At 40.1% G+C, this 25,085-nt stretch overlaps 1 protein-coding gene across 1 annotated transcript; it reads right to left on the bottom strand.

Annotated features, from left to right (window-relative positions):
- Nucleotides 1-397: 397 nt before the first annotated feature.
- On the bottom strand, nt 398-24,548 carry srpx (sushi-repeat containing protein X-linked). Its single transcript, XM_008275556.1, has 10 exons — nt 24,462-24,548; nt 14,019-14,075; nt 11,224-11,412; nt 9,383-9,559; nt 7,742-7,868; nt 7,477-7,598; nt 5,194-5,373; nt 3,661-3,794; nt 1,211-1,332; nt 398-1,103 (listed from the first exon to the last, which is right to left on the bottom strand). Exons 1-10 carry the CDS (start codon nt 24,520-24,522, stop codon nt 920-922), a joined length of 1,353 nt encoding a protein of 450 aa, XP_008273778.1. The 5' UTR covers nt 24,523-24,548; the 3' UTR covers nt 398-919.
- Between the last annotated feature and the right edge of the window lie 537 nt (nt 24,549-25,085).

Consider the following 25,085-nt stretch of genomic DNA (forward strand, 5'->3'; position numbering starts at 1 on the left):
AGAAAACCTGGGGAGGGAAAAGCAAACGTCACACAGAAAAGCCACACTGTTAGGATTTGTTCTGAGTGACTGACATCCACAGAAAGAAGATTGATAAAGGCCTACTTGTGCAACAAATTTATTTCTATTCATCCAAATTGAAGCAAAATAAACCGACTCATTAACATAACAAACACTTAATTTTAGAAATTGCTTGAAATAACTTTATGCTGAAGGAAAAAAAAAAAAAGAGTTGAATTTTTAGTCCTGCAAGGATATTTTCTTTGTAATTTTAATAACTTTTCTTTACACAAATGATACGAGGGAATTTTTTTCTGTGACTTCTTCTTTGGTTTCTTTCTTTACGCTCAGATGATCTTGTACATCTCTTTCCCACATTGACACACAGGAGAGCACATCCTCTGTACTGGACGCCTTTAATCAGTGTTTTCATAGATGTACAGACGCACACACACAGAGTACATCATTAATAGAGAGAGGAGACATAAATATTAGACAGGTGAAAAGTTTTCCAGTTCATACAGTAAAAGACTTATTTTTTTTTGTACAAAATAGTAAAACATATTTCTGCTTTGGAAATAATAATAATAATAATAAAAATATAAAACAGACAAGACACAGGAATCAATATGATTGTAATGTACTGTGAGATCTATTTAATTTAGATCAGCCTCAGATCAGCACCATGACTGACATCCAAACCCTTGATGACGCACACACACTCGCACTTACACACACTCACACATACACACACACACACTCACACATAGAGGATACAGGACAGAATGAGTTCAGGTAGGAGTGTGTGACATGTGGCTGGAAACAGAAGATCTGAGTCGGTCTTGTCTGCTGTGACGGAGGAGGGAAAGGATCAAAGATGGCTGACAGTCCATGAAGTGCACTGAGTGCTGCGGGTGTTTTATGATTGACAGCCCTGGCCCGCTTCTTGTTGGAGCAGCATCTCATCCTTGCGTTGGGGGAAGGTGTCGATGGTGGTGAATAATTCAGCCGCCGTGATGGGGAACGGGTAGCGCTGCTTGTCTATGCCCTGCTTGTCCACCAGCACCATTTGGAAAGACCTTTGGGGAATCCGGAGGAGTATCCTGGCAGCGAGGCAAAGTCACACAAGTTACTGAAGTTACACAAAAGTGTCCCTGTGTGTGTGTGTGTACGTGTGTGTGTGTCATGGTGTGTGTATGTGTGTCAGTACCTTAGCTGCAGGGCCAGCGCTGGAGTAAGCAGCCTGTGACGAATTCGTCCAACTTGTGCCGGATAGGTCCCGACCAGCTCGATGACCGTGACGTGTCTTAAGTCCAGTCCACACTGAGCGTGCTGATCCCCCAAGACAGAAACAAAGACAGACTGAGCCATAAGTTTTACAGCCTTATCGATTACTGTAGAGGCAAAAGAAAACCGAGAACAGCTCGTATTCACCTCTATTGAACCACCAGGGCTGCGGCAAACCATTGTGTTCATGATTAATACAGCAAGATTAAAAGCAGCTGCCTAATATTGTGCTGGTCCCCACTGTGCTGCCAAAACAGACAGCATAAACACTCTCACAAACAAGCCTTTGGTAGGAAGTTATTTTTTCCTGTTGCAGAATATTTCACCCTTTTTTTTTTAAACTGTATGGGGCCTGGGGGTCGGCTTTTATTGCATGTCTTACTATCCACCTCTGGTGAGATGGTATCCAATAAAGACATAAATGCCACAAAAAAAATCAATATATATGATGTACAGTAGTTTGCTGTGTCCCTGCAGCTCCATCACATGAGCTCAAGTGCCCTTTTATTAACACATCCCATGTTTAACATGTTTCAACTGATTCAGTAATCATAAACTTAATGTTTTCTAACAATAATAATTACATAGAAGTGCGCATTGTAACAGCATCTTTTCTGACTAGATGTACTGTGTGTGTCTTGACTTGACCCTGTAATCACTGTGGGCACCTCTATGGAAACAGCACAACCATAGCTGGAGGTGGACAGAACTCTTCTTTGCAGTACAACAAACTTACAATGCCATAAGTCAGAAATGAAAAACTAAAGTTGAATTTCTTCTATCATTTATTGTTGCAAAAATTGGAGAAAAACCACAACCTTGAATCAACATGTAGTACATTTTTCCAAGTGTCCAGAGGTGTTACCAGTAGTGAGAAAACCAACAGTGTCTCTGTATACTGCAGGTATTTTACTATTTACATTTTTAATTTGTTTACATCCTTTTCTCACGTCTGCTCTGTGTAGCCTGCAGTTCAGCCCAGTTCAGGTAAAAAAAAAAACAGTCCCTGGATTTTTGTCATTTAACCGTTGGTTGCAGCTGAGTCACTAATTTTGATTTTGACAGAATCACGGTAGAAGAAACATTTTTGGCAACTTTTTAAACAAGCTATGTAGAATAAAATGATTTTGATGAACTATCACGAGCTTGGATTTGGTTAATTTTTCTGATGAAGCGGTGCAACACAGATCAGAAGCTTAAGGAAAGCTGAAAATTCACTGATTCAGTTTTACAGTTTCTTGCTGTGATAAATGGTGTAATTTTGATGATTTTTCTTAATTTTTTCCTCTTTATAAGACAACATGCTTTCAAGTCCAAGGGTTTTGGGCTTCTGAGAGCTTATTCAATGAATTCAACCTCACACTGATGTCTCATCCTACTTCTAAGCTTATTTTCCTTCTAAATGCAAATGTGCGGATATTTATTCATAAGAAATCACGATTTCTATTTTTTCAAATTAGTGAAGCTACTCCACGGTCCTTCGACAGGTACTCACCGGGGTGCACATACCCCTGGCTGAGAATCATTAATTCACAGCTACAGCAACAGTTTGTGCTTCTTGACTGAAGGTTTTTGGCACACAGGATAGAAGGAATTAGGCAGACAGACTTTATTGAGCCCAAAGGGAAATATCAGTGTCCACTGTGTGCTTAGAATAAAAATATATCCTCGTATCAAGTTAGTTTTGTCAGAAGCTCTGTGCAAAATTTCAAAGATTGTCTTGCACTAAAGCAACATTACTTTAAACTAGTAAATAGGTGACTGAATTGAAACACCGTATGACTCTAAAAATGCTTGAAACTGATGGTCTTAGTACTAATCACGCTGCAGCGGTAGTGTAGTTCTGTACATGAACTGTACATGGTGATTAGAATTTCCTAGATTAAGATGAAGTTTTTTCCACTTTCCCACCGCTTTAAGGTGGCTTAATAAATATAATATGTTTCATAAAGAACTTCTGAAAGGGAAACTAGTGGACAGACAGCATGACGGATCACTCAGCTTGTTCACAAACTGACGCCGGTTTGATAACGCAGTCACTTTGAAAGGTCAGGCGTTTAAAGACAGCTCTGACTTAATGGTTTCTGACAAGCTGGGAAAACATCCGCCCCAGAATAGCCTTATCAGAGCCGGTGTCACTGTCATTTATTCACCGCCATGGCATTTTCTGTTTGTCACCACGACACCGTCTCTCCTTTTTATTTGGATTTGTCCCACTTAGGCAGCAAAGCAAGAAAGAGAACCAAACACACCAAGATCTTCTTTGTGAGAGGACACAAATCAGTACTGACTTCCATCTCTTTCCCCCTGCTCATCCCTGCGTCTCAGTCCATCCGCATTCAGCTCATGTTCTCTCAGCGAGTCGTGCCTCACCTGTAAGTTAGTCATCTGGAAGCGGTAATTATGATTGGCGGCCGTCGGCGCTGAGATAATGAGGAGCCGTCTCTTCTCGTAGAACTGGTCCAGCAGCGCGGCAGCAGAGCGCACTCCCACATTAATGTTCATGGCTGTGAAGACATTGAATGTACAATCACGGCGAGATATGACGCACGGCACAACGCGTTATTGCTGTGAGGTGCTGCATGATTAGATTGTTGCTCAGCAGATGAATATAAATGAACTCAACATGTGAGCTGCAACTGACTTTTTCCCTGTCTCACAGATACAGACGTTTAATAGAGAGGCGGCTGGTATTGATTTTTCTAATCGATGGGAAGCAGAGGCGGCCATTTTCTCCTCCACTGAGCTTCTCGCATGAAACCAGAACCAGTGCTGCCACAGTTGACTGACACCAACATGCGATTAGAAATTACTAAGTTTTCTAAATGATAACAACCCTGCCTTATCATGTAAAAAACAAAGTTGCTGAGTTGGATGGAAAAAATACTTAAGAATGCTCCAGTCATTTCTAATGCAAATACTTGGAAAAAATAATTGAAAATTATCAACAAATATTATATAAAACCACCAAAAAAATGGTAAAAGAAAAAGAAAAATTAAACTGGAACTGACAGAAACCTGCAGGAGGGAGTTGGTAAACAAGCTGCAAATTACTGGTATGTTTTTGTGTCTTCTCCCAAGATGGTGAATTTTTTTGGTTTTGTTATTGTTTTTTGCAATACCTTTGTGAACGGCTCCCAAAATTGCAATACTGGCAGAGATTTGTACTTTACAGTGCAAATACACACAGAAAAGTGGAAAAACTGTAAAATAAAATAAGTGTATGAAATGTTCACTTATGGCTCGAAGACAAAAATCACACAAATACTTTTTTGAAAAAAAATGGCACCTTGTCATTATAAACTACAACTATAACGACTCATTATAAATAAAGTCTTCAGCACATAAAACATACAAAACGAAGGTGAAATTCTGTTAATATAAATGGATATTCTCTTACTGTCCACTCATCTTGTGTTTTAATGAAAGACTTTCTTTTTTTTTTGTTCTTGTTCTACTTGTGCAGATGTATTTTAAGCTCACTTTTAAGAGCAACTAACGCCTTAACGCTCAGTAGCGCAAATGTGTGACAATTTTGCCGCTGTGCTTTTACAAGGCAGTAGCTGGTTCTGATTTATCGTCTGGAACCACAAAACCTCATAATACAACTGTTTTAAAGTAGCGATGCCACTGCAGCAACAGTTGCAGCAGCAGTGATAGTTCCTTACTTTGTAATAACAGCGAGTGAACAGCACAACTGTGATCTCTTTGAGTGTTTTCTGACGCCTATAGAGACATATATTTGTTAAGCTGCTATTGTATACAGAAGGGTTTAATGATTTGCTTTCAAGCTTTTAGTCTTTTAGCAAAAAAGAGTTTGGGAAATGAATGCAAAAGGGCTACAAAGAAAGAAATACTATGCCTAAAGTAAATGTATGTGCAGGTACAGTATGTTTGTGTACATACGTGCACAGGTGGTGTCTGAACCAGACCAGGTGAGTCCGTACTGACACACTCTGGCGGCGCTGCCCTGCAGCTCGTAGCCGCCCGTACAGGTGAATTCACAGGAGGCTCCGTAGTTGTCTTTGTCGCTGTCACACTTCATATAACCGTTGTCTGGAGGGAACAGCGGGCTGCAGCGGCGGACTGCACACAGAGAGAGGCACATAAGACTCAGAGCATACAGAAAAACTCATTAACTGAGTTGTTCACACATCCCCCATATGAAATAAAACATTTTAACCTGCAGAACTGACCTTTTCACCCATCAGCTTCTTACTTTGAGTGCTAAGGTTCTACAGTAAATCACTCTTTTTCTGCGTGAGGTTACAGCTGGAAAGAAGGCGTCCTTCCAAAGATTTAGAAACACTTAAATTAAAATGTGAAGACAGCTTTGGGGTTGTTTGATTATGTATCAAGCACTGCCAGTTGAATATAATCAAACTGTGCTCACACAGTTCTAATGAGGCAGTTTACCTGAGCTTTTGAAAGCTATTATTAATATTAATAATGCCTCAAGATGTTTTTATCCAACTTTCAACTTTAAATTTTGCACATTTAGTCGTCAATCTGTAATATTATGGAGACGTATTCAATATATAAAGTAAGCTTTGGGAGTTTAAGGGAGATTTCACGTCATGATATTGCTAATATTTAGGAATAATATCTAGTAATAAACAGCAACCTGTGTCTGTAAACTTTGACTGCATGCAAAAAATAGCTGTTATAAAATAAAGTTTCTTAAAGTAAACCACAGGCCTTTATCACAGTAGACAATCTGACTCGTCATACTAAAACAACGTGCTACTTCTAACATTAATAATGACTCAGTTTAAGCGTCTCAGTAGGACAGCGTGACAGTGAGTCAGCACACGACACCTAAAACTGAAGCAGATAAATGGAAATCAGCCATCGTCTATTTTATTATTCATACTTTGGATTTTTTTACTCTGACATTTCACAATTTTCATCCGTGAAAAAAGTGTGTGTATGACAGTAGAATATGTGATACCTTGTTGTCATTTGTTCCTTTTGTTTTGCTCTGAAACATCTTCAACTTGCTTCAATGAGCAATAAAAAAGAAAGGAGACCGTCCTTCAGCTCAAAGACTCAATCCATTACTGCTTTAGTGGCAGACGGACCTAATGCTTCATAATGGGCTGACAAGGCCTGCCGCATTTCAAAGGTTACAAAAGCAGCCATGTCGGCCTGTTATGTCAGAAGATTCCACATGAAGCATGCAGTACAGTGTTTGCTAGATACTGGGTTCCGAGGACATTGATTCCCATTAACTGTAGCACATGACGAGTACTGAGAAAAATGCCCCTGGAGCATGATGGAAACCAGGTGGTGTTACATGGATATGATTTCCATTAATCGGCCTCGCTCTTGGACAGTTTGGTAAATGTCACAGATTATACTTTGAACTTTAATGCATTTGTGGAGTAGGAACAGATATCAGCTCAGACAGTCTAGTGCTGCTTCATGCCAAGAAAACAAGTAAATCTGCTACTATTTATTAGAAAATTGAGTTTCCATGAAAGATAAAGACCCATGAAATGTCAATTTACTACTGAAAATCTTTTGCTAAATGTAAGTTGAATTGGACTGTGTCTGTAGACAACTGCAACATTTGTCAAATCATTTTATATAATTTATTGAGACTATGCTTTCTCATAAATCTTCAGTTAATGCTGAAGCCCAGATAAACACACAGACTCATAGAACTGGATTTATATTGAGGTACCTGTTGTTTCTTTGCCTGTACATTGGGCATGGTTTTATATTTTTATACTTGTTTTATATTTCAATCCTCCTTATTTACTTTATTGTAATTTATCTTTTTTACATTTTACCATTCTATTATATTCCATTTATTCTGTTTAATGTTTATTTTTTTTATTACTTTTATTGCTTTTATTACCTTACAGTTATTATCTTAACTACCAGTCTCTTATTTTGTCATATACAATTCTATTGTGTGCATGAAATCTATTTTAATGTTGTGCCTGTTGCTTGTAAAGCACGTAAAACTGTATTTAATTTGTCTGTAAACTGATATTTTAATTGAGTTTGATTGATTTAATTATTTTTTGATAGAATTATAGAAGTCTAACAATAGAACACAGCCTTCATTTTCCAGATAATTTTAGAAAACAATTTGGAAATAACCCCATAATATAAAGCGTTACCAAGAATCCTGCCCCACACAAATGATCAAAATCTCTCTCAGTGCTTGTAGAGACTCACCTCGCACTCTGACAGTGAAGCGGCAGGACCCTTTGTTCCCGGCCCGGTCAAACACCGTATAAGACATCTTATGGAGCCCCTCTGGGAAGTCTGACTTTGAAGGCTTTCCTTTCAGGATAACACTGCAAAACACATCCTCACTTTTAATCTTTCGCTGTTATCTCCCCTTTTAGAATGAAATAATGAACAAGACTAAAACAGGCTGAGGGCACCGGCGAAGTGAAATGGGAGAAAAGCTTAAAAGGGAGGTTGAGATCAGACTGACTCTGTGAGGATGCCGTCAGCTGTGTCAACGCCCTCTGGTGTGTCCCAGGTCACCCTCGCCGTCAGCTTTCTCGGTTCTGCCCACTTATCCTTCAGAGTAGGACACTTGATTTTTGGAGGATCCATGTCTACAGAGAGAAAATAAGACATTTCAAAACTTCAATAAACAGCGAACAAATAAAAAGACATGGCTGAACAGTGAAGCCAATGTGGAAATGCAAACCTGCAGTTCCTCTAATGACCACTTGAGGTTGGCTCCAAAAGTGAGACAACCCCCATTGACCTCCATGTTAAAATGTCCAACTTTACAGTAGGAATAAACATTAAAACAACCTGGTACAAAAAAACAGTTTTGGTCTCTGTAGACAATTTCCCCGTTCATTGTCCCAGTTTGACAATTTTATTTATTTATTTTTGCTTATTTCTATCTATTTCTCTCTATATATATTCATATATATATATATTTATTTATTGTGTGTTTTATTCTTTATTCTTCTTCCTATTACTATTATTATTGTTTCAGTGTGGAACAGGTGCACAACACATTTCACTGCGCATTATTCTATGCATAAATGTGTTTGCAACCGGTAAAGTCTTGGAATCCTTGAATAATGAGAACTGTATGGAAGGCAAATCCTTATATAATTAACCTCATTATATTGTATCAAGGCTTAAAGTTATGCATAGAAGGGTGTGTGGTCTCAGCTCCACTCACATTCTACTTCTTTTCAGTCATTTTTGGATTAACTGGGAGTTAGGTGGAGTAAGGCGCTACCAAGATGGTGACAGCTGGAGCCACAACACTGAGCTTCAAGAAGCGTATGGGTGACAACATGATTATCAGTAATATTAGTCATTTTGTCCCCAACATCTCAACTTTCTCTTTAATATTTAACCCAATAAAACCTGATGCAATGAGTTACAGGCTGGCTTAAGTTGTCTTGATGGGGTAATGGACAATAAAGCGACCACGCTGTCTTAACTACAGCAGCTCTCACCAGCTAAAGTAACACACTGTGAACCTGTGGCACAATGTACCACCAGTAACACTTGGACGTCTACTCAATAAGGCGGAGACCAAGACATTGAAAGATACGATGAAAGAATCAATTGTCAAGCAATGCTTTAATGTGACACAAAAGGTAAGATGAATCATCACTCTGAGGAATCTTCAGTGTGTCCTCTTACAAAGATGTAGCAGACTCAAGAATCATTTCACAAACAGCAGCGGAAAGGATGCGCTGGCAGTGACAACTGAATGAGTCTGTAGCTACACAAAAACGCTGTGATTGTCTGCTGGATAAGACTATTCTACTATTTATATGATCACCTAAGTGCAGGTTGTACATCTCAGCTTTTCATGAAAAACAGAGTTATTTTCAGCTCAGGCTGAGAAGAGAAAAATATTATCATTTTCAACAAATCACAGAGTACTGGTGTATGAGTGTGTATAATATTTCTTGAGGCCTGTTTTTACCAAACATCAATCATAAAACCTTGTATTATGAGGAATATGCTTTGTTGTAGACTAGCAGGAGCTAACATTGTGCCTTAAGCAAGTAATTACTTGTTAGTAGCCTGCAGGCTCCAGTCCTCTGTGGGAAATCAACATGTGCACAAAAGAACAAACACACAGTCTTACCAACACAGGTGGGGACTCCAGCACTCCACACTTTGGTGTGCTGGCAGGTTGCCGTCTTCTGGCCCTTCAGACTGAATCCAGGAGAACAAAAGAACTCGCAGCGGGAGTTGAAGTAAGAGCCATCCGAACACTTGTAGCCGCCGTTAACAGGCATGTCCGGCTTGGCACAACGGATCTCTGTCAGCAGAAAACAATCAAGGTTAATGCAGGGTTTGGTTTGTGTTAAAAATGTTCAGATGCATGTTATAAATTTAGGCTGCTGCATTTAATTACTGATACATCATGGTCTTCTTTCATGTCTAAAAAAAGATGCACTGTTTTGGCTTGAGCAAACTGATTTTAGAGCTACGTGGTAAAGAGTAACTCATATGGTCCATCAGTATCCTAAGCTATAGTGGAGGAACTGAAGAGGTCTGTATACTTTACAACAAATGCCAGTTTGATGGTCGACTAGCTTTAGAATCTCTGTCCCCTTACAATTTCTAAGTTTAGAATTGCTGCTGCAATTTTTGCAACCTTTCCGAAATTGATTCTCAGACAGTCATGTCCACTTCTTTATACACATAACGTCGCTTTTTGCACGTACAATCGGTGCAACACTATAGATGCTTTCAAGGAGAGATTGCCTGAAAATGTGCACTGTTAACTCCATATTCAGACAATTATCTTGTCTCAGCCATTTCCGCAATGACTTGCTTTTCACCACACCTTCGAGTGAGACCATTTCCTCAGCAGAAATCACATTGCACAAAGTGGCTCTTTTCAAGCACACCACCACCACCGCAGTGGTAGCAGTAATATCCATTAATATCCTGAGTTACTGTGGAATAATTTAGTGTCCTACGGTCTGTTTCCAAAGAAGCTTTTACACTCTGCCAAGTTTGGACTTCTAAGGAAAGCAATAGATCCATTTAATTGTTTACAAATTTGTTGTATAAAGAAAATAACTCGCTTTGCAAAGTCCTGAGCATCAGCAACAGGCAGTATTATCTATTTGAAATGTTGGATTTGGATGCCATGAATAAACTTGAGACAGTGAGCTGAGGTTTAAAGCTGAGGAAAAACAGGATTAACAATGAAATATAATCAGATAGTTACTTGGCTTTATGTTTAAGTCAGTGTGAAAGTACCACAAAGCACAACGCCATTGGAGGCTAGATCCAATTGACTCTCATTTCTAAAGCATCAACTTTTCACCTTCTATAAGGTGTTTTGGTGTCTCATTTTGGTAATTAATGCTCCACCGAAGAGACTGTACGGCTAATGGAAGGCACTGATGTCTGCTGTGTAGCCACTGATTGACAGTCCGGGATGTATTTTCCAGGGGGTAACAGCAAAGGCTGGTGTCGACCACAAGTTGGGCTTCAGATTTGCTCTAGGGCAGGCCAGTCTTGCTATGTTCACCTTTGTGCATAGTCTAAAGCCCCTTTCAGATACAGGATATGCTAAGTCTGTTAAAGTGATGGTATTCTGCTGTTTGAACAGAGGTCACTTGAAGTTCCTCATGGCTTCATGGATTCACACTGCGAAAGCAACGGTACATGTGATGTGTAATATTTGCTACAGGTGTGGGATTGGACAGTTTGTGCATTGTAATCCTGCAGACGCTTATCCATTAATGGACTGCATGCAATTCAGACTTCTGCTGTGTTGAAGTGATATGTAAATGTAAGCCCCAAGGTAGAAGAACTGCCATTTATGGAAAAGTGACCAGCATGCTAATTCAAGTCAACACAAAAAGGACTGCATGTCAAAGGACTTATGACTCTGATGTGCATGTTAATAGATCCATACATAGAGAGACAGATTCGATGTGCGTTCAGGTGGATGTTGTTTCTCACCTCGGCAGGCGTAGTTGGAGGACCAGTGCTTGCTAGCCATACACACCACCTCTGTGCTCTGAGATTCGTATCCCTGCTTACAGCGGATTTTACAGCGAGTCCCCATCACGTTCCTGTAGTGCTCCCCTCTGGGTGTGCGGCAGCTCACGTCACCATGTTTCACCTTAATGGGCGCGCACCACGGGGTTCCTGAAAACCGAAGAAAGAGGACAGCACTGACCTTTTAAATCGCAGCATCGGCCCAAGTTCATATATTTTATGGTGTGGTCTTGGAGTGGGAGAGGCTGAATAATAACCACTTACCTGAAGACTACGAAAGGGCTAGAAAGACTTTATTAGTGTGAAAATGTAAAAAGCCACCCATCACCTTGAGTACAGGCAGATACGGTGGATTTCTCATTACCTTATCTGCGACTTTTCATAATCCAACAGTGTCTCAGGAGGGGAAGGAGATAGCCTCACTTGAGGAGAAGACAGATAATGATGTGTAGGGAGTGCTTAAGTTTCAGTGTGTGTTATAGAGTGTGAAAGTCACCCCACAGATAAAAGTCTGTGTTGAGAGTGCTGCTCTTTACTGATAGTTATCACACTAGCGATTTAGGTATAATCTCCGTTTATTGTCCCCTGGATCCATTTCCACTTCTCTTACTCAGCTTGACGATAGAAATATCTGTTTTGTTTTAGAATAATGGTGCCCTAATAAAAGAAACACTGTGATATTTTGTAAAATGCACTTATTTGTATTCTTTTCAAGTGTTAGATGAGAAGAATCATTGTGTACGTATAAGTATGAAAGTACATTCAGTTAGATTAGCTGAGATTGATTACAGGAAACAGGGACAAAAAGCTAGCTGTCAAAGTAATCTCAGCGGACCGACTGCTGGCAACAGCTTCACATTTATCATAAAAAGATGAAAATGATATCAGTCTTCTCATCCAACTCTCGACAAGAAAGTAGAAAAGCGTAATTCCAAAAAATGTCAAACTTGTCCTTTCAGACCTTTCAACTTGTGCCCTTTAAACCTGGATTGCTGCCCATCTCTAGAATGCTTGTGTAAAAAATTCTAGTCTGATGCCAAGTTTCAGGGGCCCCAAGGTTCTTATTCCAATTCAGGGAAATCAAAATCTGCAGTTTATTTCCTGCTGGCTCAGGACGAACGCTCGGGCCTGTGGACACACATATGCACACACTTGGAGAGGAAGATACACACAAGTTTAGGCTAATTTCCAGTTGGAATAAAAATGAGTATTCATTACACAGCGAGGCTCCCTTGCTCCTTCTCTCTCTCTGTATGTGTGTGTGTTGGCAAAGCTTCCACAGCCACCGAGTAAAAGAAAATAATACTACATTTGAGCTTTTACACAAGGGCAGAGTTTGGTTTGGCCTGGATAATAATGTTCCGTGTCTAACTGACCCCGAATTTAATGCTGGAAGCTACTTTGACGTAACTGTGTCAGTTTTGCAAAACTGGCTGAACTAACTGGTGTTGAAATGAGACTTTTAAAAGGCAAAGTAAAATACAAAAATACATTTTTTGTGTGTTCTGAGCCAGTGTCCCTGAAGTAATTATTCAGCTGACTTGTGTTAGATTCCAAATAAATGTCAAAATCTATTTTTGATTATCATTACAAAACATGTTGCCTGTCTGTAAAATATTAAAATGCTTAGATGACTCATCTTAAACTAGGGACTATACATGAATGGATGAAACTTGTGGCAGCTAGTTAGACACTTGACTGTTGGTTGGAGGGCAGCAACAGATCTACATGGATCAGCCAGAACATTAAAACCATCTGCTGAAAATTGTGTAGTTCACTCTTCTGCCACCAAAAGCATCTCTGAGGGTCTGCTTTGGTGTCTGGCACCAGGAAATTAGCATTGGATCCTTTGGGCCCTTTGGATTGCTGGGTGGCATTTACATGGATCGGGCTGTTCCAATGCATTCTATGGATGCTTGATCAGATTGGGTTTTAGGGAGAATGGAGGCCTTAAGCTCTTGGTTGTGTTCCTCGAGTCCTGCTGGGGGTGGGCTCGGTTATGAACATGGTTTAGGTGGGTGAAAGGTGTCAAACATTCACATTAATGCAAAGACTCAAAGTTTCCCAGCAGAACATTGCATTGTAACAAGATGATCAGTGTTATTCTAACCACCTGAGATCCTCAGATCTCTCATGAGTGACAGGACAATGGAGCATGAGCTAGGCAGATGGACTGGTGCAGCATCAGCAGTTATCCGGTCATTGTACTGGACCGTCGTGGGGAAGAGTGAGCTGAGCCAGAGGCCAAAACTTTCGATTTACCAGTGAGTCTACAATCCAGCTCTCAGCTATTGTCGTGATCTCGGAGTAGTGCCGGAAAGAATGACAGAACGAAAGAATGACTTTCCTGTAGAGGTTTTCCAGGCACGTCCAACTGGCAGGAGATACTGGTATAAATCCAAAACTGGCTGGAGGGATCACATATCTCATCTGGCCTTGGAACAACTTTGCATTGCCCAGGAGGAACTGGAAAGTATTGCTCGAGGGGTGAGAAGCCTGGAATGACCTGCTTAATCTGCTGCCACCACAACCCAAAACGAGATAAGTGGAAGAAAGTGGATGAACGGTTTTAATATTGGAGCTGATCCATGTAGCTCTGTATGGGGTGATGTTAATCCAGCTCCAGCAAAATGAAAATGTCTTTATTTTGATTGCAATATGAACACTTTCTAAACTGGAATGTGGGTCAAATTGAACAATCAATGTAGTGTATGTATGCATGTGTGTTTGGACAATTACAAACCAAGTGCAGTCACCTTTATATCTACGTGAATACCAGTCCTCATCATCTCCGTAGGCGTACTGTCCTGACCCTGGGGGTGGAAGAAAACGAGAAAAAGCAACTAATACAATGAAGAACTACGTTCCAAGTTGTTAGGCAATGCTTGAAAGCATTGTCCTCGGCTGACCTGTGGGGCCTTTGTTCTGCCAAACAGCGCCAAGAACAAACTTAAAAACATTGCTTAACTTTTCATCTGAACCAGACGACTTCAGGGGGGTGATCTGGATCTTCCGGACATGCAGAAAGAAAGAACTCTCAAAAGATCCCCTTTTTCCATCTGGTTTGGAAAAAAAGTGAGTCTGTTTAACACAAAGATTCACTCTGTGGTCCCCTGCAGCTTTTGGTTGAAATGGAAGGATGGAACTATTTTGAAAACTTTTCATTCCAAAACAGCTCCCAGAGGTATACCTACCACAGATAGCCATCCATTTTGTGTCAACCTTAACAGTGAACACATCACTCAAACAGGGCAAAAGATATTCAGACCAGAAGGCACCCAGAGAGCTGAAATATTTCTGGGAAGTGGCTGCAGAGCTTGTGGAGGACACAGTTGACTGACACTGGTAGGAGACAAATGTGAGGGGAATAGTGATGAGCAAGGAGGATTATTTTTAGGAAAGAGGAAGAAGGGACGGGGGAGAGACAGAGCAGGGCTGGAGGTAATAAAGCTAGAAGGAAATGAGTGAAGAAGGGGTTAAAAAAGGGGGGAAGGGTGTTCAACCTTGGCCCCTGGATGCATGAACCCTGGTGTGAATGTGTCCTCTGTTCAGGATCCACAAGGGAGGAGTGTTTGACCCTCCTCCAGCTTCACGTATCAGTCAAATGTTGGTCAACAAGCCCGATACTGTGAGCAAATCTGCCGTTCTCGGTCCTGATCAAGGTTTTTCTGTCAGCTTAATAAAAGCTATTTGGACCAAACCGCTGCGAGTCATCTAGCACACACACACACACAACAAGCTTTGAGGTTTCACCAGTCAGATCACACAGCATGGACTGTACAGAGCAAACCCACGTACTGAGTGAGTCAGATTTAGCTGTCTAATGGGAAAACTTTAGTTTCTGCTTCCTAATGGGGCGAGGGAGGGAGGCAGAGAAATGTATGGAAAACTAATTACAGGTGTAAGCGTTTGTGTGTTTGAGTGTGTGCGTCCCAGCTAACGTTACTTACAGCCGCATGCACCGCAGAAAATTATCAGCTCTGTAAGACGTTGCAGGCACTCCAGGCAAACAGGATATAAGAATTTACACCGTTTAAAGTAGTTTTCACCGTTGTTAGCAGAGCATGGCATTCCTCAGGATTCAAGGATTCACACACACGAGAAATTCTTGAGAAGAGAACGATGCACTTAATGCACTGATAATAGCCTCGTTGTTTACTCTTTACTCACTTTGCACAATATCAGAGTTCAAAAACCTGTTTTTTTCTGCTGCTGCTTCACACTGAAAGCATTCAACTGGCAAAACATGGAATGGCTTTCATTATGAAACAGTCCAGGAACTGCATTATATTTGCAACTGCTTTTAGCGCTAAGTGTCTACAAAACAAACAAAAAAAACTGGTAACCAATCAGTGGATGCTTTTTAATTTTGCTCGGGAGCGGTGCAACAAGAGGGAGAAGCCACAGCGGGACATTAACTCTGCCTGGTTGTTGTGTAGTAAACAACCTGCACTGCGCACAACATAAAATCTGCTAATGGCATGATGGGAAATGGCCAATAATACACTAATTTCTTTATTAAAACAACATTACTTTGTATTTTTCCGCTGTAAACAAGTACAAGTGTTGGCCATCTGTAATTCTGAGGAGAAGTAGGTGCTCAGGGACTTTTTATTCCGTGGATGTAGGGTTGGACATCGACTGCATGTGTAATAAAACAACTAATGAGATAATATGCTGCATTATAGAATAACGGTCACTGGAGACATTTCTTTTTCCACTGAGCCTTATTAGTTTTTCTACCATCGTACATTTTCCTGATTGTATTTACATTCTTTTACTTTAAGTAACATCTTCAATGCAAATATTAGTAAATATTAGTATTTTTTGCTTAAGTAAAGGATACTTGAGGACTTCAAACATTTTTTTAAAAAGTGTAAATTTAAACCGCTACTATGTTGATTAACCAGTGAGGTTACACAACTGCAGCCCTATAAAGAATGTGGTGATGCAGACTAGTGGGTTTGTTGCTGGGAGGTGAAGTGAAACATAGAGCGAGATGTGGTCTCTTTTCTGTTTTATATTTTCTCATCTACTTCACTGTGACATTAGCTGAGTCCAATCCTGCCCGTCTGAGACTTCTTTTTAAGCAGCATTTGCTAAGTTGATGTGATTGTTACAGACAGTCACATAATTTGTACTGTTCACCTGCTAATAAAGCAACTCTGGCTGAGTAGGACAAATACAAATTGTGATAGAATTATGATTTATTAATCAAACTGCATTAGGACAAGAAGACACACTGGCATTTAGCTCGAATGATGGATGACAGATAACAACAGATACGTTGTAGGTGTTTACATGGTTTATACACAAGTATTAGTAAAGCTTGTTTGGAAACCAATAAGCCAAAATAAAATGAAACTTTCCTAATGATTCCTTTAGACTACGTGCCAAACCCTACATAGATGTGATGAGAACTGAACTCAAAGATGGTGCAGCTTATCTGAATGAAAGCTGCTTGCCTTTGTATAAAGGAGAAACGGATATGGAATTACAAGCTACAGTGGAATGAAAGCTGCTCATTGGGACATACAGCAAAAGTTTTCCAAGCTTCCTCCTGGATAGTTTGTAAACGTACAATGACTGCATGTGGGGAAAAAATGCTTTTGGGCCATTGTATATCATGTGATGGATGTAGATGCTGCAACACGTCTTGGCCACTATGTCAAAATCACTGCTCAGTGCTGTTCCTGTGGACTTTCTCAGAAATAATGATCCGAGAAATGTTCTAGCCTCTAGGTTGTATTCTGTGCAGCATGACCAGATGTACATGCACATTGCTGTTGTTCCCTGCTGGCCCTGGCTGCGGCCTCCCACTAGGCCCATAGATCTTACATTTTAAGGATATAAATAACTATGTTTTTGAAGCTGAGGACGTCACAAATATAAAACTCCTGGATTAAAAATTCCTAAAATGGTAAAAACATAACTTTTTTGCAGTAGAGATGTCCTGTCAACAGTTTTACATGTCTCCCTTAGGTCTATGGAAAAAATGCATTTGTGGGCCACAGGAGATTTTCTTTTGTTGTTGTTGTTGCAATATCATCAGTGACCACAGGGAAAAACTAGCAGCAAGTGGTGTCATCGTATTCAGCTCTATTCATACATCCATGATTTAAACAAACATTGCTCAGTTACATTTGCTGCAACTACAAGCAACCACTGGAATCACAGATATTATATCATTAACGGACTCATAAACTCATTTATGTTTATCAGGCTGCAGCTGTACCAGAAACACCAGCACGCAGAAACATACCCGGACATGTACACTGCAAATGGAGACGCCTCCTACAGGCAGCAGAAGGTAATCACTGTTACAGCAGAAGTTCAGCAAAGGAGAGACTGCTATATGTAGTGGTTGGAGGACAGAAATACTGTTGAGTAGGAGCTGGTTCTCTGTTCCATTCAATAAATTATTAATTGACTCCGATGCCTTATTCAAATGTAGGTGACGGGAAAAAATGCAAAGCATTAGATCAAATATAAAATCCATAATGAATGATAATCTTACCATAGGCAGAGACACCATATGCATAAATCAAACTCCTGGCAGCTAATCAATAGGAGAGGGAATCAAACGCTATCATAAATCTCTTAGTATAATTAAGTGAAATGAATCATCATTGTGTCAAACTATTCTGCAGTGAATGTGAAATACCTGAACACAAAGTTAACCTTTGATTATTCTATGAAAAATATAGTTTTTTTTTTTTAAATGTGTGTTTTTTTTTTAAGGCACTTTGCAGAAGCAGTCTGCAGAAACAGCCATTTGCCTGTTGGTTAACTAAAAAACAAAAGATGTGAATCAAAAAAATAGAACTACAGCTTCAAATTCAGCTGCACAGGACAAAGCTGTTTTCTTCTATCGATTTCTTTTGGCATTTGCAATGTAGATTCTATTTTTTTCCCCCCTTCCGACAAACAAACATCCCTGCTGGACAGAGGACATATAAGGACACTGAGCAGTGTGGACTCCTCATTACACCCGTGATGCCTCCATCTGCAGCGCTGAAGCTGCTGGCACTGCAGCTCTGCAGTTAGATTAAACTGACTCGGTCTGGTTTGTGCTTGTTGATAAAAGCATTCCAGATTCAAAGAAACTCAACACAAGAATATGCAACCGGAGACTCTTTTTCATTCGTATCTAATAAATCTGTCAACACTGATGCGGAGGGGATCAGCAGCCAGAATCATCCTCCTGTCCGTCTCTCCTACTTCAAAGGAGCTCTTAGCGAGAACGCTGTCAAAGTGTTAATAGTGCAGGAACTGCAAAAGCTTCCCTGCCTGACAAACCTCTAGGAGCGAATTCGTTTTAAGTTACTGAGCCTGATATTCCAATTAGCTGTTCTCTGCAGGCCTCTGATACGAACTGTCATTATGTGAAAGAAGTTTGTTCTCTGTGGATGTTGAAGCGTGGCTACAGGCTAACAAAGGAATTAAAAAGGAACGTTGTTTCTTTATCGCTCAATTCAACACGCCATGATTACAGACTTAAATAATTCCTGTTGCGCACTAATGATTTCTGTCTCATTTATAGTGTATACTGACACGTCTGCTGCTGCTTTCATAATCACATCAACAGCTTCTTGCCCCGAGGAACAAACGACTTCTCTTTTCTTCTCTATTAGCACTTTACAAAAAAGGGACAGCGACTTCTTCACTGATGGATCTAAAGCTAACTGGTGAAAACTAAATGAGTGTTCTTTTGTGAACAGAAAGGTATATATTGAAGTAATATGTGGCTCAGTGTTAACTGTTTATTTGTAGATGCGCTTTTAATGAAATAATACATCAGTTTTTTCAGTGTTTTATTAAATAATTACTGTTTATTCCTGGTAAAGTCTCTGTAGCTTCTTGTCAGTTGAGTAGGATGATGCACTACATCACCTGAGAGACACAGTGTGTAGGCGTTAGCAGCAGAGTTAATTGGGAATACTTAATTTAGAGCGTTTTTTAGCATGCACAACCAATCATTTCACACTGCTTCTTTATTTAGTATCTATTTGTCTGTGCTTAAAGGTGAGCTTATTAATATTTCTGTATTCGTTCTTTCAACCGCTAATGAAACTGGGATCCACTTGATCTTCACGATCACCTTCTCAGCACAGCAGACGTCTTCTCCTGCAAACGGTTTAACACTTTTTCATTGGTTTCACACATTTTTCACACCCTCCCTCAAAACAGAGAGGCCCAAAATTCTGGTCGACTACCTCTTTAATCAAGAGGAAAACATCTATTCACAGCCGATAGAAATTACTCATGTAATTATGAATCTTCAAAGCAGCTTTGTGAAACTCCTTTGCACGACTCTCCAATTAGACCTCATCCACCTATAAAAGACTTTGTGTTGCTGTTTGCAAACACGAATTCAAAAAGGCCAAAGTAAGGAGAGTCAGCGGCAACGGCAAAGGAGTTTGCATGCATGTTAATTTGTAGTTACAGTATTCAGCATTTCTGAATTAGAGAAGTATGGAAACAAGACGAGGAGCAGCCAAAAAGAATGACATGGAAAAATCTGATGCAGTATAAAAAATGTTTTGATGCTGGGTGAAACTGTTTATTGGGTTCTTTGGTAAGGAAAGAATGCAGTATATAAACTGTACCATAATGAAGGTTTGTCTGGACGAGACGTTCACTGCTTTTTTAGAAAATGTATTTAACATGTCAAAAAAGTGTAAACGTTTAAGAGAGCAGCAAGATTTCTTTTCTCTATCTCTGGGCAGAAAAAGTTCCAATTCTTGATGTGACATGCTTGCTTGCGTTTTTGAGACAAAGTGTACCTGTAAAATTTTAACAAGCGACACAAGCATATAACAAATGTACCAGTTTATATTAATAGCTGTATTTTGTACTTTGTTGTTCATGGTCTAATGAGGGATTGAAATAAAAGATTATTTGACCACAAGTTGTGTTATGTGGTGGTAATATTTGCTTTTTGTTGCATGTTTTTAATGTTTTCTGATGTAATCTGACCAATATGAAGCTGGTGCTGTGGTTAGCCCTGCTCCTTCACAGCAACAAGATTCTGAACACGAAACTGGAATTAAGTTTGTCGGGACTCCCCATGCCTCCAAAGACATGCATAGTAGGTTAAGTGGTAACTCTAAATGAACTGTGGTTGTCTGTGTCTGCCTGTTGGCCCTGTGATGGACTGTTGACCTGGAGAGGGTTTACTCTGCCTCTTGCTCAGTGTCAGCTGGGATAGATTCTGGTCCCCTGCAAACCCTCCACGACAGCTGTTGTCAGTAAAACAGCTGTATTCTGCACTGTCTGCTCAGCACCAAACAGCAGAACGACAAGTTAGCAGCTAAAGATTGAGACGTTTTCCTCAGGTGTTGGTGGAGACCAAAACAGAGCTAAAAGTGCAGTGACTATTGGACTACACCTATTGAACAAAACATGACTGTAAAATTTTGTTCTAGGTTTGCTGGAGTAAATATGGAGCTGTTGGCCAACATTTTTGAATCTCAACATTATATAGTGACAAAATGTTAGTGCTGTTTTATCAGCTTGTTCTCGACACCTCTAACTGATGCAGCTTTTGTTGCATTGATGCTGTTGCAGATGTTGCACAACATTGTAGTTGTTGACTGTCAAAGTGGCAATCATCTTGATAAATAGGTTCTTGAGAATTGGAAGAAAAACATAGAAAAACATGATTTTCAGCCACCAAAATGGTTTGCTAGATGGTTTGTTATAAGAAATACTGTTTGATGTTTTTTTAGTAAAGACATAACTTTAACCTGTATTACACAAGTTACAAATATTTTGTATTCATTTTATACTCTTTCTGTGAATTTTTGATCCTTGTATAAAACTTTTTTTTTGCGTTGGTGCTATATACAGGGGATGTGCGCTGGATCTGCAACAATGTTCAGGTAGGTGGTGCATGTTAAAATAACATCCACATGAACATGAGAACCCGAGGGTCAGTGTAACAAGGTGATCAGTGTTCATGACTTTATCTTTCAGTGGTTTTAAAGACCAAGTTTTTCACCTTGTTAACATGTCCATTAGGTGTTTTTTGATATGCTGGAAGATATAATATCAGCAAAATAGGCAGTCAGCGCCATGGCTGAGGATTTACACCCTAAAACTTCATTGTACCTGACAGTCTAAAAAACGTGGATTCAGATTTGTAGGATTTCTATGTAGCAAACATAAGGAACCACTGCTGTCAACTTGCAGTGTGGGACTTTCTGTATCATTATTGTACAGAATTGGTTTTAGGTTTCAACATGCATGCCTGAATTACTCTAACATTAGAACTGGCCATTGTGTAGTGCAGAGTAGTTTTAAAGCAGATCTGTAGGTGAGCTGGTGTGTTTGAGCTGCTTCCAGTGGAAATAGGTGATTAGAAAGAGAGGCAGGGACAACATAGATCCACACTATAAAGGAAGCAACGATGTGGAGTTGCATCTAAGCCTTTGTAGGCAGGAAGAGCTTGTTTTCATGGGGGGGAAAAAATCTAATTTTCGGACTTATGTAACACAGAGACGAGTTCTTAGGGGTTAAATCAACAACCAGAGAGAAGCTTCAATGTTGTGGCTGATCAAAGCACAAGGCTCACTGACTCCATGCCTTCATAGGGACAGCAGTGTCACTCAGTCACCCAGTTTGGCTCAGACTGACATATTTCAACAATTATTGGATGGTTTGTCATGAAACACTCAGGAACCCCAGAGGAGTTCTACTGTCTTGGGTGATCCTCTGACGTTTCCTCTCACTGAATCATCCCTCTTGTTACTTTCTCTGCCAAACCACATTAAAACCTCTGTACTGACAATTTATGAATCAAAACCTAGGGAGCGGTTTCTACATCTTAGTTGTTCATTAATTAACAGCTGGCTCTTGATTTGACCCTCAGGCACTGCTTTGTAATCATTCAGGATTAACCTGAGCGTAAAGTGCTTCCTTCCTTTTTGCTGGAGCTCTTTATTCATGGTGCTTGCTGGCATTTATCCAGGTTGTTCCCTGCGTGAGGAGAATCTTCCTCCCACTTCAGTACAAGAATCCTCATGGAAAATATGATCGGGCTTTTACAAATGCCTCTTCTAAATGGGTTTAACTGTAAGGAGAGATGCAGAACAGAGGCCAAACTCAAAAACTACATCCGCCTACTTAAAAAAGAAAAATGAGAAAAAGCAGCTCCATATCTCAAGTATTTCACTCTGGTGCACCGCCAGCCACCCCATGTTAGGCACTCATGCTCTGGTAATAAAGGGGCTAATTGACCACCAGAGCAAACACAAACAGACCCCTGTAAAATAAACTCCTCACAAATGCACACACACACACACATACACAAGTATAGACCAGAGTCCTGACTGTCAGCTCGACAGGCAGTTTTTAGTCTGTCAGCGTAAATCTGCTCTGCAGCTTGTGTTCATGTTTCAGCCTGCATGATCATACAGCGGTGGTGAGCCACTCTCAAACCATCTACAGGCACATAGCCACTGTGACTACACACTGACACACACATTTAATACTCCTCCATCCAGACTGGAGCTTTGAAGTCGTTTCAGCTCCTCACTGCAGGCTACAGACTGTGTGTCTCTCTGGATCGCCTCTATGTTTTCTTACGTTGGATACTGCACTGAAGTAACTAATATTTTCAGTATTGAACGATAATTTGTCCATTAAAGGCGAGAAAAACAGTTGAAAGTGTTGTGTGCAATCAAAAGTGCAATTACGTCCAAGAAAAAACTCACTTTGGAGAAACTGCAACAAGGAAAATGATTTTTGCAAGAAGAAAGGATTGGTTGGCAACTAATTTTCTGGCAATCAACTTGATCAATCGACCAAATGTCGCAGTTGTACTCAAACCTTGTGTGTGTCAGTCAACAATACAATAGAAAAACATTAATAAAGCAGTGGAAAATGTCTTGTTTAATCCAATCAAAGGTCCAAAATCCAAAAGAAATCAATGCCCACAAAACACATTTCTGACAATCAATTTGATTAATTGACCAAATGTTGTAGTTGTACTCAAATGTGAGCATGAATCAACACCAGGACAGAAATTCATAGATAAAATAGTGGAAAGTGTCTTGTTTATTCCAATCAAAGGTCTGAAAACCAATGACAATCAATGTCCACAAAGCCAAAAATCCCTCTAGAGAAGCTGTACCATGAGAAAAGAAGAAATGACTAGTTGGCAACTAATTTTCTGGCTATCAAATGTGATTAACTGAGAAATTGTTGCAGCTGTATTTAAGTGTATATGTGTGTGTGAGAGAGAGTGTGTCAAATCAGGACAGAAACATATTAATAAAATAGTGGAAAATGTCTTGTTTTATCCAATAAAATATCAGCAATCAAATGATAATCAATATTCACACACAAAGATTCACTTTAGAGAAGCTGCAACATGAGAAACTTCATTTTTTTTGCAAGAAGAAATGACGGGAAATTATTTTCTGGCAATCCACTTGATTAATCAAGCAAATATTGCAACTATAACTCAAACCTTAATAAGAAAATTGTGGGAAAAGTCTTCAAAATCCAAGGATAACCAATGCACACACAGACAAAACTCACTTCAGAAAAGTTGCAGCACAAAAAAATAGTTCTTTTTAGCAAGAACTGACTAGTTGTGAATTATTTTTCTTCCAATCAACTTGATTAATCGACCAAATGTTGCAACTCTACTCAAACCTGTGTGTGAGTCAACAGCAGGATAGAAGCTCATTAATAAAGGACAGTTAATACTTCCAGACAGACCCACAGCCACAAAATATGAAAGTCCTTTGCTGCAGTTTATTTCAAAGAGCTGATGAATGGGTCGTTTTCAGCCTCTTAGCAGGGGAGTAAAGCGTGAAGAAGAAAAAAAAAGAGGCAAGAAAAACTGCAGATGAAACCTGCAGTGAGCAGCAGCTGCAGGGCTTTCATTAGAACCACAGACTGAGCTCTGTGCACAGAAACGTCCCCCAGATGCACACTGCACTCCCCCCGCGGTTCCTCCCCCTCCACGTAAACACAACCGCGGCTCACCGAGCAGCGGCGGAGAAGGACGACAAACCTCCGACAAAAAGTGTAACACAAAGACTCTCATCTACACCTAAAAACCCCACTGATGAGCCACTCTGTCCACCACCCATCCCCGGACAGGCTGTAGATGAGCTGCTCCATTGTGTGATCTGTCCCTCCCATGCAGGATCAATACTTATATTGATCATGTGATCGGTGCTTACCTTCGTACCCGGAGCAGAGGCAGAGCTGGACGATCAGGAGCACCAGCGGCCACATGTCCATATCGGACGCTCTTCAACATGTGAAGGGGAGCTCGCAGGAAAACTTCCAGTGCATTCCTGCTTTCCAAAGGCCCGCCTCTTGCTCCAGAAACAAGGGAGGATTCTCCTAATACAGGCAGGCCCGGCCACCGGCATGAGGGAGCCAGCTCCTGACAGGATCACCACAAGGGAAACAAACCAACCTAGTTATTCACAAAACCCATTTTCCCTCATATGCTCCCAACATTACATAAGCATCGTCTTCGGTAGTTTAATTCTGATACAATACTCAACCAGGAAAACCCTCTTCAGAAGGTACATCTGATTGACCTCAATAATCATGTGGAGTTTATTCTTTGCTATAGTTCTGCCTTTTCGTTTTGAGCTACTAAATAATTTCACCTCTTTAATTTTTTAAGCTCCACAGATTAAACACTATCAAACACAAACATCACTTACTTTAGGGGAGGTTGACCTGCTTGTTTCTGCTCTGAAGATGCATTAGACCTGTTGGAAAGTGACTTACTGTCATATTTCCTCTACTCCACTACATTTCAGAGATTTTTTTCTCCCTTTTTTGCTTTT

Source organism: Stegastes partitus, unplaced genomic scaffold, assembly GCF_000690725.1.
Source record: "Stegastes partitus isolate 25-593 unplaced genomic scaffold, Stegastes_partitus-1.0.2 Scaffold55, whole genome shotgun sequence".
Classification (NCBI taxonomy): domain Eukaryota; kingdom Metazoa; phylum Chordata; class Actinopteri; family Pomacentridae; genus Stegastes; species Stegastes partitus.

What these genes read in the sequence shown, in the direction of transcription:
- srpx (XM_008275556.1), bottom strand. Translation starts at nt 24,522, where the DNA reads ATGGACATGTGGCCGCTGGTGCTCCTGATCGTCCAGCTCTGCCTCTGC. An exon ending in CCTCTGCTCCGGGTACGAAG is followed by an intron (nt 14,076 to 24,461) that starts GTAAGCACCGAT and finishes TTCCACCCCCAG; the next exon opens with GGTCAGGACAGTACGCCTAC. An exon ending in GTATTCACGTAGATATAAAG is followed by an intron (nt 11,413 to 14,018) that starts GTGACTGCACTT and finishes TTCGGTTTTCAG; the next exon opens with GAACCCCGTGGTGCGCGCCC.